We start from the raw sequence: 19,605 nt of genomic DNA, 5'->3' as shown, positions 1-19,605 counted from the left end.
TTTTTATGATTGAAGACTGGGTTCCCAAATCTAAATAAAATACAGAGACCATTTACTCTTCTGCTTGTCCCTGCCCTGGGTTGTTTTCATGTCTCCGACTGTTCCTGTAACTGGAGTCTGTGCGCCCAATAGTCTGGTAGCTGTCAGATCAGCCGAGTCCTTTCTTCAAGGATAGGTGATAGATTAAGGCTTCAGGTTGGGGGCGCGTCTTTTTGTCCTTAAGCTGAGAGTTGAGCCTCCCCAATGACAGATTCCCACAGTCTGAGTTTGAAAACCGAGCTCTGCAAAGAAAAGGAAGAAGGGAGTCTGTCTTGGTTCTTTAGCTCTCTGGCCAGTCTCCAGTTTCCAGTGCCAGTTTCCGGAGCATCCAGCAGGTGGCGATGGCGGCAGTGGCTAAGAGGGTTTGGAGCAGGAGAAAAGATTTTGCCTTCAGGGTGCACAGAACAGAATCTTGGGGCCAGAGGTGGCAAAGGATCTAATCCCTCCTCTCTCGGAGAGGGTGTGGCCCTGTGCCTTCTGGGTCAGGATCTGCAGCTCTGGTTACACAAGGGAGGAAGGGGCGTGCCTGACTGGGATTGGCGCGGAGTGGGGAGGGACAGGCCGCTTGGTCCCTCCTAGGCCTCTCTGGGAGTCTGCATAAAGTCGCAACTTGTCCAAAGACCCAGCTCAACCCTGCTGCAGCCAGTCTGAGAAGACCAGCACCAGCCACAGCACCAGCACCATGCCTATGATACTGGGATACTGGAACGTCCGCGGTGTAAGAGAGGGGACCGGGATGTGAAACAGAAAGTTCATAACAGCAAGGCCCTTTCTAGCAGAGGGATACTCCTCAGGCCTCCCTAGAATCTTCTACCTGTAGCTCTCAGAGCTCAGGAGGACGCTGTGTGTGTATAGGGGGGTGGTGGGGGAGGGGAGAGGGAGGTGCGAACTCGCTCCTGGATATGCACACTGCATGGGGGCTGTATTTGCTCAGTGTGGGGGTCTCAAATGGAGAAGATGAAGTCATACAGAACGGTCACCCCAATTTCTCACTTCTGCCTGTGCTCTTCTCTCCCAGCTGATTCACCCCATCCGCATGCTCCTGGAGTACACAGACTCAAGCTATGAGGAGAAGAGATACACCATGGGGGACGGTAAGGGCACCTTCCCTGACAGTCACCTGCTTCCCACCTGCCCAGTGATGCCCATCAACCCGTGCTTAGCCTCTTATTCCTCAGGCCTGCAGCCAGCCTACAGTTGGAGTTAGAGCCTGCTGCTTCCAGGAACCTCATGCGGGTGCAGTTTGGTTTTTCAGTGTAGAACATCGAGAATGCAGTTCCTGGTCCTTGTGTTATTAGTAACTAACTAGGCTGGGTGCACTGTTGGGGTCCAGGCTCCTCTTATTGCCAGTCGTTGCTTACATCTCTCTCCTCCATCTTGGAAAGTGACTCTGAGGGGTTGCAGTCCCCCCCCCATTCCCTTACCACCTCCTCCACCCCTTCACCTCCCACCTCCTCACCTCAGGGGTTCCTGCTCCTGGTCCAATACCAGGAGTAGGGTGGGACACTGGGGTGATTTCTCTTTATAAATCTTCTTGTCCACAGCTCCTGACTTTGACAGAAGCCAGTGGCTGAATGAGAAGTTCAAGCTGGGCCTGGACTTTCCCAATGTAGGTGCAGGGAAGGGGAGGTATGGGGAAGGCTGGTGTTCTCATCTTATCTCCTTTCCTGGCTGAGACAGTTTGAGATCAGAGGCTCAGCTCTCCCACGCTCATTCTTGGTAGCTGCACAGTGTTTCTGTTTTGGGCTGGGACCCAGCTTTTCTACTCAGTGTGAAGTGTGTTCATGGAGGGCTCACCTTGCCAGCCACACTGAGTGCCAAACCACCTGTCTGTCCTCACCCAGAAAAGGGATGCAGGGACCCCATATCTCATCTGAACATTTTTTTTTAAATGGTTTTTCAAGACAGGGTTTCTCTGTGTAGCTTTGCACCTTTCCTGGAACTCACTCTGTAGTCCAGGCTGGCCTCTGCCTCCTGAGTGCTGGGATTAAAGGCGTGCCACCACCGCCCGGCTCATCTGACCATTCTTGCTTGTCTTTTCAGCTGCCCTACTTAATTGATGGATCACACAAGATCACCCAGAGCAACGCCATCCTGCGCTACCTTGCCCGCAAGCACAACCTGTGTGAGTGGGCTGGCTACAGGCTGGGTCATGTGGGACAACCTCTTTGTCTTGGCTAGGATGGGATGCTGAGGGTGAGTGTGCTGTGTGCGCTGCAGGTGGAGAGACAGAGGAGGAGAGGATTCGTGCCGACATTGTGGAGAACCAGGTTATGGACAACCGCATGCAACTCATCATGCTCTGTTATAACCCTGACTTTGTGAGTCACCAGGGGTGGAGCAGACAGGGTTTGCAGTAGGACTTAAAGTCGTGTGTTCAGAGCTGCAGCATCCTCCTTCAGTGAATGAAGAGTGTTACTGATACTCTGAGTTCTCCTTCTTTACACTGAAGGTCCCTCATAACCCCAGTGAGACAGCACATGAACACTGTGAATCTACCATTACTAATGTAACCATGGAAGAGATGGTTGAGATTATCTGGTGGACAGCTGATCTAAGTCCTTCAGCATAGTTGTAAATCTTGACCATATCTGTCCTTTGACCTCTTCCATGTGTTGTCTTTCCCAGTGGTCATACCAAAAGCCTCCAGGATGAAATTAGAGGGTGTGGGAATGGCCTGGTGGTTAAAAGCATTTGCTGTGTGGCATGAGGGCTTTAGAATGGATCCTTAGCGCCACATAAAAACCCGGGAGTAGCAGCATGCTCTTATAATCATAGTGCTCTGGGGGAGAAACGGGCCAATGAGTCCAGCCAGTCTGTGAGCTCTAGATTCAATGAGAGACCCTGTCTCCAAAAATTAAGGCGAACTGTGATTGAGAAAGACACTTGACATCAACATTGGGCTCTCCTCTACCAACAGGCAACAGTGTACTCCCCAAATGATGAACATAAGTCATATCGCACACTGATCTCACACATCTGTCCAGTGCATTCCCATGGTTCTGTCTTAGGTATCAACAGAAATTAGGTCGTCTTTCTGATAGGCAGCTCAGGGTCATCAGCCAGTTGACCTTCAAGCTTCTAACTTTGAATATTAGTCACTGCTCTAAATTGATGCAGACCCTTCACGTATGTGATCTGTTTTTATTGCCTCCCCAGCCCAGTATAACTGTCTTCTCTTCCACTGCATCTCTGCAGCCAGAACATGCAAGATGCTCAGGAGGTCCTGGGGGTAACTTTTGGACTTCCGTGGTGGCAGATCCCAGGGACAGTGTGAAATTCCAATCTGAGTCTCCATCACCTCGCACATTAATTCTGCCACCAGTAAAATAGTGATGTGTTGAATGGAGGCCTAGACACAGACATGGCCCATTGTTGGGAAGGTGGCTGTTCCCTTGCACAGCTTTGGGAGGCCAACCTGTCTGCTGGGGAGCCTGAGTCTTAGGGTCGTGACCGCTGTTTTCTGCCTCAGGAGAAGCAGAAACCAGAGTTCTTGAAGACCATCCCGGAGAAGATGAAGCTCTACTCTGAGTTCCTGGGCAAGCGGCCCTGGTTTGCAGGGGACAAGGTAAAGGGAGGGAGGTGTGGGGGAGAAGTTGCCATCTTCCCAGGCCTCAAATTCCAGCACACTCATCCTTGGCTTCCTGCAGATCACCTATGTGGATTTCCTCGCTTACGATATCCTTGACCAGCACCGTATATTTGAGCCCAAGTGCCTGGATGGGTTCCCAAACCTGAAGGACTTCTTGGCCCGCTTTGAGGTGATGCCCTGATCCTACTCCCTTTGGGTGGCCTTCTTCCTCTCTTCCACAATGCTTTTCTAGTCCTGAGAGTAAAGGAAAATAACTAGAATTGCTTGAGATTTCTGTAAAGAACTGTATGGGGCAACATTTATCACTTCAAAATCCCCAAAGGTGGATGCGATTCTGAGTCCCATCGGACAGATAAGGGATCTGATTCTGTGAAGGGTCCTCACTTGTTCATGGGTTCAGAACCAGTAGCGGCTGTGCTGGGCTCCATATCTGTCTCTGGGTCAGCATTCAATGACTGTCCCAGCTTTGTGTCAAAAGAAAAAGCTTCAGTCCCCCTCCCCACCCCCAGCCTCATTTTCCTTTTGGGATCCTTGGCAAAGCAGAACATACCAATCGTATATGGGTCTTGGCATTAGGAAAGTGAGACAGGCAGGACTGATGTGACGTACCCAGATGCAAGAAAATCCAGCCCTGCTCTGCAGAACAGTGAGAGCTCAGGGCTGTAGCTGGGGCCTCCCTGAGTAGACACGGGAGTGCCCACCCTGCTGGGGACATCTACTCTGAGTGTGTGCTGGTGAGATCTTGTTTCCTCCTGGTCACGCTCCTCTTTCGCCCCACAGGTCCTGTCTGTGAAACGGGGTCTTCACTGATTCTCTGGCAGTCTCTTCTCTAGGAATTTCATGTTGGGTCCCAGGGGGTATGTAAAATGCCTCCATCTTGAGACTGAGTAGGCAGAGAGCTTTAGAGATCCAGACTGTGAGAGGCACAGGGCTGCTGAGCCCAGGCTGGACCACACCTACACCATCCTTGGGTCATTCAGACATCTGGGAATTGGAGACACTGATCCAAGGATTTTTTTTCCAATCTGCAGTCTGTTGACCTAGCCCATTCTCTGTCAAGGGATGCACGTCCTCAGCTAATTCTCTGTCTCTTTCCCCAGAGCTGAGGATTGAACCCAGGGCCTTGTGCTTGCTAGGCAAGCGCTCTACCACCCAACTAAATGTCCAACCTTTCTCAGCTAGTTCTCATTCGCTCTGGTTCTGTCCCAGGCTCGGTATCCTCGGAACTGTGTAATAGCTGGCGTGGCCTAGGGCAGGCGTGTAGAGAAACTCGGGGTCACTTAGCCCAGCTCCTGTATAGTTGGCCGTGGACCTCTTTGTGCCCTCTGGAATTATCTGTGTCTTCTCCAGCTTGGTGTATGGCTCATAGCACAACACGCAGTCAGATGGGGGTGGTGCCTGTATTCGTAGGGGAGATGAGGACAGCCAGCGTGCAGTGAGATTGCACTGAGCACCAGGTTTAGAACAGTTAACTCTGCTTTCAGGAAACTGATTAGAATTCTGTTCGGCTTTTCTTCGTGGGCTGTCATCTTGATGTTCCCCTTCTTGCATGATTTGCTGAGTCACTGGGTGTTGGCTGTCTTCCTAAACACACACAGTCCTGTTTTCCTGGTCCTTTGTCCTGGTGGATCTCTTCTGTGTGTAAATACAGGCTAGAAAGAGCCTCTGCACGAATAGGATCGTTTCTATGCAGAGAGATTGGAACAGTGCCTCCTTGGGAGGTCAGAAGAGGAGTAGAGAGGGAAGAGGGAGGGAGGAGACAGAGAGAGAGAGAGAGAGAGAGAGAGAGAGAGAGAGAGAGAGAGAGAGAGAGAGAATGCACCCATAGATGTCTGCTCCAAAGCAGCTGTTTTACGAGCTGTGTTAGCCAGAGGACATTGAGACCTCAGATTCTCCCCTGATAACTGGTCTTGCAGGATCAATGATATAGATCAATATAGGTTTTCTGAACCTATATTGTAATTTTTAGCGGGTATAAAACAACTCACACAGGACCCAGTCTTCTCTTTAACAGAGGAAATTGAAGAGCTCTTTGGCCTGGGCTGGGAGCTAAGCAGGCTGCCCTGTGCTCCAGCCTGAGCCCAGGACAAAGGCTGTTCCTGGCACGGGGCTGCTCCTCTCAGTGGGCTGCAGACCTGAGCCCCCCTGCTCCCTCCTTCCCATTTTACAGGGCCTGAAGAAGATCTCTGCCTACATGAAGACCAGCCGCTTCATCTCAACACCTATATTTTCAAAGATGGCCCACTGGAGTAACAAGTAGGCCCCCGCTACACTGGCTTTCATAAGGAGGACCAGTCCACACTGGGGATCCTCCGGGCCCTGGGGACAGCCGGCCTTCTGCCCTCAGCCTCCCTGATCTCACTTCCATCTCCTTCCCACCGCCTTCTCCAGCTTTTCAGTCTCCTCAGCTCAGACCCTGGTCAAGCCCATGCAGTCTCCATCTCCCCACTTCCTTTCATCAAGACCCCTTCCTCATTTGTGCCCCAACCCAACCACACAGTCCTCTTCCATGACCTGATGCCTGCCCTGAACTCTGCTCCCTAGAATTACCCTAAAGGTCAATACTGTCTCAAGTTCCCCAGTGGGGGGGGGGGGCTGCCCCAGGCCTTCTCATCGCCAATAAAGCCCGAAACACACTTGCTCTGTGCTGTGTCTCATTCCTTCTCCTTTTTGGACTCTCCGAGTGTTACAGCTGCTTCCGGAAGTCTGAGCTCCGAGCCTGTCGTGCTGGCTCTGAGGAGTCTAATGGAACAGAAGGAGTTTGAAATATCTTGATTCTAATCTGAGACTCTCACAGCAGTGACAAAACTCTCTAGAGAAACTGTTCTCAATCTGTGTGTCGTGACCCTGTAGGGGGGTCAAATAACTCTTCCATAGGGGTCGTATATCGAATATCCTGTATGTCAGATATTTACATTATAACTCATAATAGCAGCAACATTACAGTTATGAAGTAGCAATGGAATAATTGTATGGTTGGGGGTCACCACCACATGAAGAACTGTATTAAAAGGTGTTGGCATTAGGAAGGTTGAGAAATACTGCTCAAGGGGGTAAAGTATGTTTGCCTAGAATCTCCTTCGCTGTAGCATCCGGGGACTTTGGACTGTGAACGCCGCTGTGGGTCTCAGTGAGTGATGATGGGCTGTTGGGCATTCCCAGCAGGGACCCAGGATGCTTCCTCTACCTCCCACAGGCGGTGTCAATATTAGGTGCCTATTATGTTGTCTTTACTGGGTTTCTGATGGCCTCTTGGAGCTGGCTTGAAGCTCTCCTGGCATGGGGATGTCCATTCTTTGTTAATCCTTTTCTGTCTAAGGAAACTGAATTGAATATACGGTAACTGTCAGTTCATTGTTATTATCTATGCCTCCTCTAATGTCAATGAATCTTCCTGTCAGTGAAGATGTTTAATGTTGTGTAATTCACTCAGTTCATGGAGAACTGATTGCAGATGGGTCCGCTTTAATCAAACTCTAGTTGGGGCGCTGCAGAGCTGGCTCAGACGTTCAGAGCTCCATTTGCTCTTTCGGAGGACCCAGGTTTGGTTCCCAGTATCCACATGCTAGCCGACCATGGTCTGGGCCTCAAGTTTGGGGATCTGCCGCCCTCCTCTGTCCTCTGTGTGTACTGCATGTATGTGGTGCATAGACACACATGCAGGCAAAATATCTGTACTCATAAATTAAAAAATTTAAAAACTCACCGATAGGCAAAAAATAAATTAATAAATAAGCAGATGATGAGCGAACTCTTTCTGTCATGTCCAGATGCCCATCATCTCCTGGCCTGGTTGTCTGATTTCTTTTTGCTCCGTCATGACCCGGGACTCCCCCCCCTCCCACCTCCTGTCCAGTCAGGTCTGACTGAATACATTATGGGCTGTGTGGCTTTTTCCTTTACAATGGGCATGTCATGGGGTGACCAATCACAGGAACCTCTTCCCATGACAAATAGCACATGCATACCCACATAACCCCCAAATGATTTGTCTCTCTATAGTATGTTGATTCTGTCCCTTGAGAACACTACACATAGCAGAAACAGATCATGCCCAGCAATGAGTAAGCTTGGGAGGTGTGCAGGAAAGAAAGTAAGCTATCTTCCTTTGTCCTTATGGATCTCTCAGTGTGTTATGGGTCTCAAAGGAGAAAACGACCTGTCTGCTTGTCCATTTTATCCAGCCGATGGCCAGGAGGAGCTTGGGAGGTTTGAAAGGGTGTATGAGCATTTGCAAGGAACAGCTGCTGTGGCTGCCTCAGTACTGCTGCCTTGGCCCCACGAAGATCACCAGGCACCTATGCCGTCCCCTTTGGCCTTTCCCAGGCAGGGTTCTACTGAATCCACTGACAGTGACTTATAGGAGGAGGCTGCACTTGTTCAGAAAGCTCAGTGGATCCTTCATGGCCCTACCCTGCATCCCTGGAGGAATTACTGTGTGTGTGTGTGTGTGTGTGTGTGTGTGTGTGTCGGTGGGTCTAGCTGCTTAGTCCTGGGTGCTGTATCACCCAGAGAATGATATATGAAGCCATATGTTAGATTTTGAGTGATTGAGTTTTCTTAAGTATATAGCAAGGCAAAGTAAAAGAATTAAGACAGAGACAGACAGAGAGAGACAGAGACAGAGACAGAGACAGAGAGAGCACAACAAACAGACAGCACATCCTCATTAGATTAGGTGCTCAGTACATCCTGGAGGAACTGACTGGGAAGTGGAGGTAGGGTTGGACTGAGCTTTCACTCCACGGCTTAGCTTCCCACCAATGAACTTCTGGTTTCTCTCCTCACTGTGGGCACGTTTGAAATGTGGATTTGACAACACTAACATCCATTGGGAACAGTTCACTTTTCAATTGTTCTCAAGGCTGATGACTTTTACTCTCAGGAAGTTTTCTTGTTCTCTTTCCTTCCACAGAGGGAGGGGGGGGTGTCATCCCACCCCCAGATGAAGGGCCTTGGAGGACTTTGAGACAAACATGCTTGGGTTTGAAATGGGTGTGGGGACAGTATACAGCCCTCATCTAGATCCAGCTGCTCAGTAGCTCAAACAACATGTGACACTTTATCAACACAATGTACTTAGCTTCAGCTTGTGAAAGTGTTCATGTGTTGTTATAGGACTTTTTATGTATTGAACTACTACAGTTTGGGCCAAACCAAAAGGTTAACTGTAAAGATTTTGTTGTGTGTGTGTGTGTGTGTTTTTTTTTTTTTTTAAGAATTTATTTTTTAAAATCAGGTTAATCTGGCTATCTTAGACTCCGCTGTAAGATGATTTATTTCCCTTTAACATTTCAATGTATTTAATTTACATATTTGTTTTTATCATAACATTTTTCTCATTAGGATTTTGGGACTCAGTTTTGGGGTATTGGGTGAGGGCTGTTCTTGGCTGCTTTGGATCCAAATATGGACTTCGGAAAAGGGTTTGGATTGATCCTTTTGGGTTTCTTACTAAGGAAAGCTGCTGCTTGGCCTTACTTCAGGTGATCCAGTGGCCCTCGGTGAAAGGATGTGGTTATGGTAGTTGAGAGGTCTAAATTTTTCTCATTTTACAACCAGATCTAGGTTTCAGTTTTTTAAGAACAAATTTTGTTTTGTTTTGTTTTTCCAACAAAGGGGAATTAGGTTACACCACCCCTGGCAGCAGAGATGAGGAGGGAAGCCAGGATGAGGCCTGAGCCAGCCCCCACAGTATCACAAGACAGTGAACAAAAAGGACAGTTCCTGTAACCCCCTGAAACAGGCCAGGACTTGCCCCAGTATGCCCAAAGACGGAAAAACTAAACCTCAGCCAATAAAAACATACTAATGTAATGCTGCTGCCCATTGACCAATCATGTTTGAGATGACTTAACTGTTCCCGGAATTCCCCTAGCTGTGCTTAAAAACAGCCTGCACAATCCTCTCGGGGCCATCGCCATTTTGTACCGGTGTTCGACCCTGCACGCTGGTAATAAATGCTCTTTATTCTTGCATACTATTTGAGTCTGGGGTCTTTCTTCAGCACTTTCTTGGACCCTTACAAAGTATTATTTGAAGTTTTAGAGAAGCTATTGATAATAGTAGGAGTTGTGGATCATGGTCCATGGATTTACTTAACTGTAGTTGACCTTTGGGGTCCCTTTTGAAGAGCAAGGATAAATCCTCAGTCGATTTACTGTTTCAAGAAGGATCTCCTGCTTTTCCTTTGGGTGCTTTTTGGATACAGGGTTTAACCTTGGACAAGTGAACCCAGTTAGTAATCTTTCCTTAATGTGTGTGTCGCTTTCCCCCTTTTATTGAAAACAGATACTTTTCTCATACAGTACATCCTGATTACAGTTTCTTCTCCTTCTACTCCTCCCAGTTCCTCCCCGTCTCCCCTCTCCTCTGGATCTACTTCTTTTCTCTACCTCATTAGAAAAGAACAGGCTTCTGAGACATAACAGCCAAACATGGCAAAATAAAATATAACAAGATGAAGCAAAACCCATCACATTGAAGTTGGACACAGCAGCCCAGTAGGAGGAAGAGCCCCCAAAGCAGGCACAAGAATCAGAGACCCACTTGCTCCCATGCTCAGGAGTCCCATAAAAATACTAACCTAAAAAGCTATACTATGTATGCAGAGGACCTAGCGAAGCCCCACGGAGGCCCTGGACTTGCTGCCTCAGTCCCTGTGAGTTCACATGAGCCTCACCTAGTTGATTCAGAGGGCCTGGTTCTCTTGGTGTCCTCCATCCTTTCTGGCTTTTACATTCTTTCTGTCTCCTCTTCTGTGTGGTTCCCTGAGCTCTGAGGGGAGGGATTTGATGGAGACATCCTATATAGAGCTGTGTGTTTGAAGAATTCTCTCTCTCTGTGTAATGTCTGGCTGTGTGGGTCTCTGCATCTGTTCCTGTCTGCTGCAGGAGGAAGCCTCTCTGATGATGACTAAATAAGGCACCAATTTATTGGTGCAGCAGAATGTCATTAGGAGTCGTTTTATTGATACTTTCCTTTTTAGACCAATAGTGTTTGCTTTTGCACTAGGTCCATGTGAAGGCTCCGTGTAGGCACCCAGCTTGACTTCTTCATGTTCAGTGAGTTCTGTGGGTGCTGTCCTTGGCAGTGGGGCCCTGTTGTTGGTTTGCAGAGAGCAACCCATTGTCTTAGCAAAAGCCTGGGTGGTTTGGAGATTCCCATGGGACTCCCTTGGACAACAACTCAATTGAATGCAACCCAGTCCTGGTACTGGAAGACTCATTTGGTGACAAGAGATGGCCAGTTGGAACTCAGTATCCTCCATTTTTAGGAGACCTCATTAGGATTGCCTTTATATGTTTTAGGAAGTTTCCATTGCACTAGGTTTCCATATCATCCTTCAATTGTCCCCCAATTCCAACCATCTCTTCCCATATTCCCTCCCTCAATCCCATCTTCCCTCCTCCTCCCCACCTGATCTTCCTGTTCCTGTTCCCACTTGCCCCCACTCCACCTATAAAAATCTATTCCATATATCCCAAGATATATATTCTATATATATTCTCTATATCCCAAGAGGGGATATATGCCCCCCCTCAGTCCCTTCCCCTTTATCTAATCTCTCTGTGTCTATGGATTGTAGGATGATTATCATTTACTTAATGGCTAATATCCACACATGAGTGCATACATATCATATTTATCTTTCTGGGTCTGAGTTACCTCACTTGTGTGATTTTTTTTTCTAGTTCCATCCATTTGCCTCCAAATTTCATGACGTCATTTTTTTAAACTGCTGAGTGATACTCCATCATGTAAATGTAGCATATTTTCTTTATCCATTCTTTGGTTGAGGGATATCTAGGTTGCTTCTAGTTTTTGGATATTATGAATAAGGCCACAGTGAACATAGCTGAGTAAATGTCTTTGTAGTAGGATGCCAAGAGTTGTATAGCTGGATCTTGAGGTAAATCGATTACTAATTTTCTGAGGAACCACCATACTGATTTCCATAGTGATTGTAGAAGTTTGCACTCCCACCAGCAGTACAGAAGTGTTCCCCTTACTCCACATCCTTGCCAGCATGAGCTGTTTTTTGTGTTATTGATTTTGGCATTCTGACAGGTGTATGATAGAATCTCAAAGTAGTTTTGGTTTGCATTTCCCTGATGGCTAAGGATGTTGAACAGTTCTTTAAGTGTTTCTCAGTCATTTGGGTTTCCTCTATTGAGAATTCTCTGTTTAGATCTGTGCCCCAGTTTTTAGTTGGATTTTTTTTAATGTCTAGTTCCTTGAGTTCTTTATATATTTTGGATATTAGCTCCCTGTCAGATGTGGAGCTGGTAAAATTCTTTTCCCATTCTATAGGCTATTGCAGAGCAGAGGTTGAGACTGGGGGATTGTGGTGTAGACTGATCCTTCTGTACACTGTGCATATGTATTACTCTCATTGGTTAATAATAAAGCTGTTTGGCTTATGGCAAGGCAGAATAAGGTTAGGCAAAATAATCAAACTGAGGACTCAGATGAGAAGGGGCAGAGTCATGAGAGACGTGAGCGATCTGCCCAAGATGCTAGGGGCCAAAAAAATCCACCACCATGTGGCAATACATAGATTAATAGGAATGGATTAATTAAAATGGGCAGCCCAGATGATCCAGCATTTCAAAATGTGTGTTATAGTTTCCTGAGTTCTGCATCCAGAACAGCTTCAAGGCTGTTGGTTGAGATGATCTAGCCTCACAAAATACTCCAGCAAAAACTTACCAATTATCCTGATTTTTCTCAGGGTCCCTCAAAAATGACCAGCATCTACCAATCAATAGAAAGCAGTCTAGAAAACTATGCCCACATTCCCAAAATATTGGTTATAAATGTTTGTTTTCATTTAAGGGGGGTGGTTACAAATTGTTATTGGTCATAGTCAATCTCTTTCTAAAAGTAGAAAGGGGGATATAATATAGAAATGATGGGGGAAAGGGTAGATTATTGAATCTACTTTAATTCAAAAAACAACTATTAATCTCAAAATATTTTACATTGGTATGGATTTTAATTTATTGATATGAATTTAAAGTTAATTTTGTTATACTGTATGTATATTTCTATTCTTGTTTAAGGTATTGTGTTTATGCAGCTCAACTAAAAATATAATGTATAATTAAGAAATACAGATTAATAGGCATCTATAATAGTCAAACTTACAGTCATGTTAGTTAGGTTTTCTAGGTATATAAAGATATATTTCAGATAGATAGGTAATCTTCAAACATTTCAAAGACCTACAGAATATGGCATTTAAAATGTTTTAATAGCTTAGACTTTTCATGACAGTGAGACATGTCTGATTCTGGCAGCACCAATCTACTCCAAAAAAGATGATTGGCATTGAAGAAACTCTGTATAGAATTTTTGTTTTCTTTATAGTAAAAGCTAGTCATGTGGGCAGAGAAACTGCCCTTGCCTCAATTACTGACAGTTACTGTCCAAAGTGGACAAGCAGGACACAAGAAAGACAATTGCTGAACTTTACCAAGACAAGGAAGGACAGTCTTTCAAAATTCCCTGCTTCACAGGAAAGTATGTCAGATATGCTAGGCCTGTAAGCCAGAAATGGATACCCCAACATTATAGAGGAACCTTGGGTGACTGTCCAGGCAGCCAGTTGTTTCTGTCATTTTTCACATTTTTTTTTGGAAGTTGCTTGCTGCACATCCTGCTTACTCAGGTAATATTATTTCCTTCTCAAGTCTTTGATAGAGTTTAAGACTAGATAGTCATAGTTGTAGTTTTTCTTAGTTATGATCAAAGGGTAAATTAGATATAAAACTTTGGACTCACCAAGATAGAATGGGTGATTGTTTTCACTGATATTGTCAAATACAAATAGACTGGATATTGTAACTGTAATTCTTGCTTGATAACTGTTCTGTTGTATGTAATTTTACTATGTTAAAGTTAAAACCTTCCATTTGATTAGACAAAAAGAGGGAGATGCTGTGGACTGATCCTTCTGTACACTGTGAATATGTATTATTCTCATTGGTTAATAATAAAGCTGTTTGGCCTGTGGCAAGGCAGGATAAGGTTAGGTGGAACAATCAAATTGAGGACTCAAATGAGGAGGGGTGGAGTTGTGAGAGATGTGAGCAAGCTGCCCAAGAAGTAAAACCATGGGCACATGGCAATATATAGATTAAGAGAAATGGGTTAATTTAAATGTAAGAGCTAGTTAGTAATAAGCCTGAGTTACCAGCCAAGCATTTTGTAATTAATAAAAGCTTTTGTGTGCTCTTTGGGACTGGACGGATGGGACAGAAAGCTCCACCTCTGCTAACAGGATTGGATCTGGGGGAACCAAAGGAAAAGAGAACATCTGCAGGCAGCCTACCTCCCCAGTTAGCAATTTTAAGGAATTAACAGATTTCCCCTTTAAAACGAGCTAATCCAGTTATCTGAAAGTTCATTGCATTGGTTATAGTTTCTTTCTGTGTGTTTAAGGCCAAGCTGGGATCCACAGACTATCCTTAAAACGTTTTTTTTTAGGTTAGCTAAGATTGTTTCAGGGGCTCCTAATCCTAGGTTACTGCTAGGTAGGATCTTAAGAGGACCCCCTGGCCCCTTCAGTTTTTCTTTTACCACCATGCCATCAGCAAGGATTGGTCAGGGTCAGTTGGCCATGTGGCTTCCTCTAAAAGCAAAGGACACATGTCCACTCCACTGACTCTCCTTCCTGCAGGATGTGCATTAGTGCAAATCCTGTCTCCAGAGACTCTACAGCCTCTCTGATAGAGGATCAGTGACTTATCAGAGGGGTCTGGTCATGGCCTGGGTGCTGGCTGACCTCACTGGGTGCCTCCCAGCAGTTGTGTTGAACATCCAAAAGGACAGTGTTATCAGTCTTGTAATTTCACCTTTCCTGTAACATCTTGATCAGGCTCAGACAAAACTCTGGTTTTAAATAAGTCTTGATTTTTGTTAAGACCCAGTTTCCTGAGTAGTGATTTTGATGGAATAATGTTTAAGCCAGTTCTTGTACATGTTACTATATGCAGATCTGTAACCTAGGAGAATTCTCTTGATTTAAAAAGAATTTTTATAATCACTGTATTGAACTTGGACCTTAGGGACAATTTTAAAGATTTTAATGATGTGTAGGTATGTATATCTGCACATGAGTACAGTTTCCCTCAGAGGACAGAGGTGTTGGATGCTATGGACCTGGAGTTACTCACAGTTGAGACTGCCTGACATGGATGCTGGGCACCAAACTCAGGTTCACTGAAGAACAGGAAGTGCTTGTAACTGCTGAGCCATCTCTCCAGCCTTGACCTTAGAAATTTTAGTAACCCTTAACTATTAAACACACATTATCCTTAAGTCTCATCATCCACAAACCTTCACAAATTACTCAGGCTTTCTGCAACCTGGATTTAAGTTTTAGAAAAAAAAATTGGTCTACATCTTTTTCTTCTTTTTTAGAACAAAATCCTATTTTTTTAAATAAAGAATCCATCCTAATTTCAGATACTCTCTTTTCTTACTCATCCTACCAAAATATAACCTCATGCTTCTATCTTCCCCAACCCCTCCCCCAACAGGGGTTGAAGCAAGATGACATATGACACAATGCAGCCAATTCTTATTGGCACACACATTGTTAAACACTAGAGCTCTGTTCCCCTGGGAGTTTGGGCAAACTTCTTTATCCCTTGGGGTTTCTCATCTTCCCTCTTGTGGTCTGAGCTGGACAAAGTTTAACATTCCATCAATAGTCTACAGAGATATCAATGATCGCTACCACCCAACATTCTCTGTATACAAGGAAAAGCACAATCAAAAGTACACAGAGACCCTCAAATCATTACATATTAACCCTTTGATTCCCGTGTTAAATACAGAAGTTGTTTATTCCTTTTTTTTTTCCCAGCAGTGTATGCGTGCATAACGGGGCACCTATGGGTGCATCTTCACTCTCGTCCTCCCCAGTTTTATCACCCATACATCGCCTTTCACTTTTTATAAGTTAATCCTTTCAAAATAGAAATAGCATCTTCTAGATCCTGCCAAGCAAGGCAATTGTATTCTGTATGTTTCAGAAAATGACCTAAGATAGCAATGCTTTGGGTTTTGAATGGGTTGATTATTAAGTATATAGCAAGCCAAATAATAAGCAGCAAGAGATAGCTAGATGACAGAGCATCATTAAACATGTGCTCAAAACATCCTGCACAAACCAACCTAGGCAGTCAGGGAGAAGTTCCCAACAGAGACCGTCCTGGGCAGGGCAGAGTGTCCTCGCAGCTTCCAAGTAAAAGAATAAATAGCAGCAAATAGAGACGATGTCATTAAATCAAGTCATCACAGCATCTAGCAGAACCTGACTGGGAAAGTTGAGGCAGCCAGCTGATGATCTGGATGAGCTTCCCCTCCTTGGATGAGCTTGCTATGGCTGAACTTCTGGCATCTCTTTCTCACCAGGTACTTTTATGTCATAGGATAAACAATGGTATCCTCTGTTGTACATGGTTTACCTTCTAGCTGTTCCCAAGGACACGATGGTTGTCTTTACTCTTGGGCTGTTTTGCTGTTTTCTTCCCTACTGTAGTAGAGTTAGGGGTATCATGCCTAGAAAAGAGACCCCTTGGGGGAAATTGAGACAAACATGCTTGAGTCTGAAATGAGTAGAGACACAGACCACTTTCAGAGTCAGCTTCTCAGTGAGCTGGAACAGTATATGACAATTTACCAATACAACATACATCACACCCTGGGACAGCCTGCTGAAGATCATGGGGGTGGAGGCTGGCTTTCTGAGCGCCAGAGTCACACCTGTCCTACCCTGTACCCTGGAGGACCAGCCCGCCAGCCTCTCCACCTGGTAGACCCGGCTCTCTGACCAAGTCTCTTGCTCTCTTTCCTGATGTGCAGCCACAGTTTTCCCAGGGCAAGCCTGCTCTAGGTCCTCCCCATGTCCCCTCTCCCAGATGGCTCCCAGAGCGTCAGCTGCCCTGCTCTGCCTCTCACTGGCCAGCATTTCTAAGGTGGTGTTCTTCCAGCTGTGGCTTTTGAGCTATTCATGGTTCACAGACTAGGTGGGTCCTCTCACCAGGCTGTAACTCCATTTGGGCTGGATGTGCGCTGTGCATTGTGGAACATTCATCAGCTTCCCCATCCCCCCCCCACTAGATGCTGCAGCACTTCCCAATGGTGACCATTCAGAAAGTCTCTGATCATTGTTAAGTATGTCATAAGCTGCAAATTACCTGTAACAACAGGTCAGTGTTTACTGGATGGAGACTCCCTTTTTTAAAAAGTAGAATTAGAGAAAGAGGGGGGGGGGGAGGGAGGGAGAGAGTTTTGTTTGAAGAAACTTCATTTCATTTAGCAATAAGAGTGTGTGTTCCTTCCTCCAAACCCTCCCATGGACCCCATCTTGCTGTCTTTCAAATTCATGGCCTCTTTTTCTTTCTTTTCTTTTCTTTTCTTTTCTTTTCTTTTCTTTTCTTTTCTTTTCTTTTCTTTTCTTTCTTTCTTTCTTTCTTTCTTTCTTTCTTTCTTTCTTTCTTTCTTTCTTTCTTTCTTTCTTTTTCCCTTGTTTTTTGAGACTGAGTTTCTCTGTGTACCCTGGCTGTCCTGAAACTCATTCTGTAGACCAGGTTGGCCTCAAACTCACAGAGATCCACCTGCTTCTGCCTCCTGAGTGCTGGGATTAAAGGCGTGTGCCAGTACCACCCAATCGATTCTTTTTCTTTAATTTTTGATGATGATGATGATGATGATGATGATGTGTGTGTGTATTTCTAAATATATAAACATAACTCACTCAGTCCATATAATTTTACATAAATATATGTGTACATATATATGTTTTTAGGGCTGACCATTTGGTATTGGATACCCAACTGGTGTGCATCTTCCCTGTGGAAGACAATTTCCCCCACTCTTAGCTGCCTGTAGTTCTTTGTGTAGGGTTGAGGCCTCATGAGCTTTCCCACTGTCTGCTTCAGCACGTCTGTTGGTGGTGTCCTTGTTCAGCTTATGCTTAGGCAGCAGCCATGTTGGTGAGACTTCATGGGTGTAGCCCTGACATTCTTAGAAGATATAATCCCACAGCAAACTCCTTGTTCCTCTGGCTTTTAAAATCTTTCCACCCTCTCTTCTGCAATGATCTCTGAGTCTTAGGTGTAGGAGTTGTGTTGTAGATATATCTGTTGGTACTGGGCACCACAAGTCTGCTTTTTGATTGGTTGTGGTTTCTGTAATGGTCTCCAGCTGTTACTTCTTTTAAGAAATTCTTGATGAAGAGGAAGGACTACACTTACCCATAGGTCCAAGGACAAGTATTTACAGCGTAGTTAGGGATTATGTTGGTTTAGTAAAGCGGCATTTGCAGGTTTCCCTCCAAGATCCATGACTACACTAGCCCTGGGTAACTGGCTAGGGTTGTAGTAGCTGACATGATTTCCCTCTTGTTTGGCAGGCCTTAAGTCCTATTAGAGAACTGTTGGTTACCAGCAAGGTGTTTGCGCCCCTGCTGCCCCTTAGGATTACCATGCCATGCTGGTCCTTGTTGTGGTTTGTAGGTGTCACAGCAGTTTAGGACTGCTGGTTGCCTCCCTCCTTTGGAAGCTTTCTTGGTAACTTCTGGTACCATGAAATCCAGTCCTCAGGGAGGAGGCTTTTGGGTCCATTCCCGCTTAGATGCCTCTGGGCACTGTCTGAAGTGCATGGTGTTTTCAGCAACAGGGCCTAACCTTCCACCTCCAGGGGGCAACCAAGAGCTATTTTTTCCCCCAAGACAGGGTTTCTCAGTGTAGTTTTGGTGCCTGCCTGGATCTCGCTCTGTAGACCAGGCTAGCCTCGAACTCACTGAGATCCGCCTGCCTCTGCCTCCCGAGTGCTGGGATTAAAGGCGTGTGCCACCACAGCCCGGCACCTTTACCACTTTGAGAGACCTTTGGAGAACCCTGACCAACAACTCAAACGAGGGTTGCTCATGATTGGTGTTAGAGTTTTTTGTTAGATAGTCTCTGACTCTTGGGGGAAGAAGCATCACAAGCCCAGATGGAAATTTTTCATTCAAACTATATATTCATGTTTATATACTAATTTATGTGTATTATCGGTATTTTTAGGTAAATAGTTAATAGTATGACTTTTCCAGACATCTTTACTCTTATTTTATCCTCCTTCTTCTGTATTTATCTCCCTCCGCCTTCCTAAGGAAGAGCCCTCCATTTTTCCCATTTCTCATTTCTTTGAATTTTGAGTTCTTTGTATATTCTGAGTATTAATTCTCTATCAGATGTTTAGGTTACAAGGATTCTCTCCCACTCTGTAGGTTTTCTCTTCACTCCATTGAATGTTTCCTTTGATGTATAGAAGCCTTCTAGATTTATGAAGTCCCACCTTTTTTCACTTGTGGGCCTTTATTTTTGAGTGAACGGAGTCTTTCCTCCGCCTGTATTTGGTAAGGTAACTGCCTATGTTCTCTTCCAGCAGCTTTAGTGATCTGGTCTTCACTCACTGAGGTCTTTGATACACTTGGAGTTGAATTTTGAGCAGGGTGCTAGATATGAGTCTACTTCATTCTTCTACATGTGGACATCCAGTTTCCCTAGGAAAGATGTCTTTCCTCCAGGATTCATTTTTGGTGTCTTTGCCAAATATCAGACACACTCATGACTGAGTTTTCTATTTGGCCCCACTGGTCTACGTGTTGGCTTTTGCGCCAGTAGCATCCCGTTTTTACTACCATAGCTCTGTAATAGAGCTTAAAGTTTGGAGCTGTAACCTCTCCAGCCTTGTTCTTTTTGCTGAGGAGTCCTTCGGCTACCTGCTGGCTTTTGTGCTCCTGCATGCATTTAAGAATTTCTTTTTCTGTTTCTGTGAAGAATGTCCTCTGGAAAAACAGTCCTTTTCACAATATTAATGCTAGCAACCGGTGAACACAGAAAGTCTTTACATATTAGTGTCTTCCCCCATTTTTTTTTTTTTTTTAAGTCAGAAGGCTGTCACTGTTTCTA

General features: G+C 45.3%; 1 protein-coding gene across 1 annotated transcript; it reads left to right on the top strand.

Annotated features, from left to right (window-relative positions):
- The first annotated feature begins 559 nt into the window (after nucleotides 1-559).
- On the top strand, nucleotides 560-6,267 carry LOC102904443 (glutathione S-transferase Mu 1). Its single transcript, XM_006979489.4, has 8 exons — nucleotides 560-757; nucleotides 1,058-1,133; nucleotides 1,584-1,648; nucleotides 2,083-2,164; nucleotides 2,260-2,360; nucleotides 3,512-3,607; nucleotides 3,690-3,800; nucleotides 5,802-6,267. Exons 1-8 carry the CDS (start codon nucleotides 722-724, stop codon nucleotides 5,889-5,891), a joined length of 657 nt encoding a protein of 218 aa, XP_006979551.2. The 5' UTR covers nucleotides 560-721; the 3' UTR covers nucleotides 5,892-6,267.
- Nucleotides 6,268-19,605: the final 13,338 nt, after the last annotated feature.

The sequence above is a fragment of the Peromyscus maniculatus genome, chromosome 6, assembly GCF_049852395.1.
Source record: "Peromyscus maniculatus bairdii isolate BWxNUB_F1_BW_parent chromosome 6, HU_Pman_BW_mat_3.1, whole genome shotgun sequence".
NCBI classification, from domain to species: Eukaryota; Metazoa; Chordata; class Mammalia; order Rodentia; family Cricetidae; genus Peromyscus; species Peromyscus maniculatus.
Note: the sequence above shows the minus strand (reverse complement) of the source record. Positions and strands in the feature narration are given on the sequence as shown.

Bases quoted from the DNA above. Each gene is read 5' to 3' on its own strand.
- LOC102904443 (XM_006979489.4), top strand. From the start codon at position 722: ATGCCTATGATACTGGGATACTGGAACGTCCGCGGT. The intron at 1,134-1,583 runs GTAAGGGCACCT...TCTTGTCCACAG, and splicing joins GAGATACACCATGGGGGACG to CTCCTGACTTTGACAGAAGC. The intron at 3,608-3,689 runs GTAAAGGGAGGG...GGCTTCCTGCAG, and splicing joins CCTGGTTTGCAGGGGACAAG to ATCACCTATGTGGATTTCCT.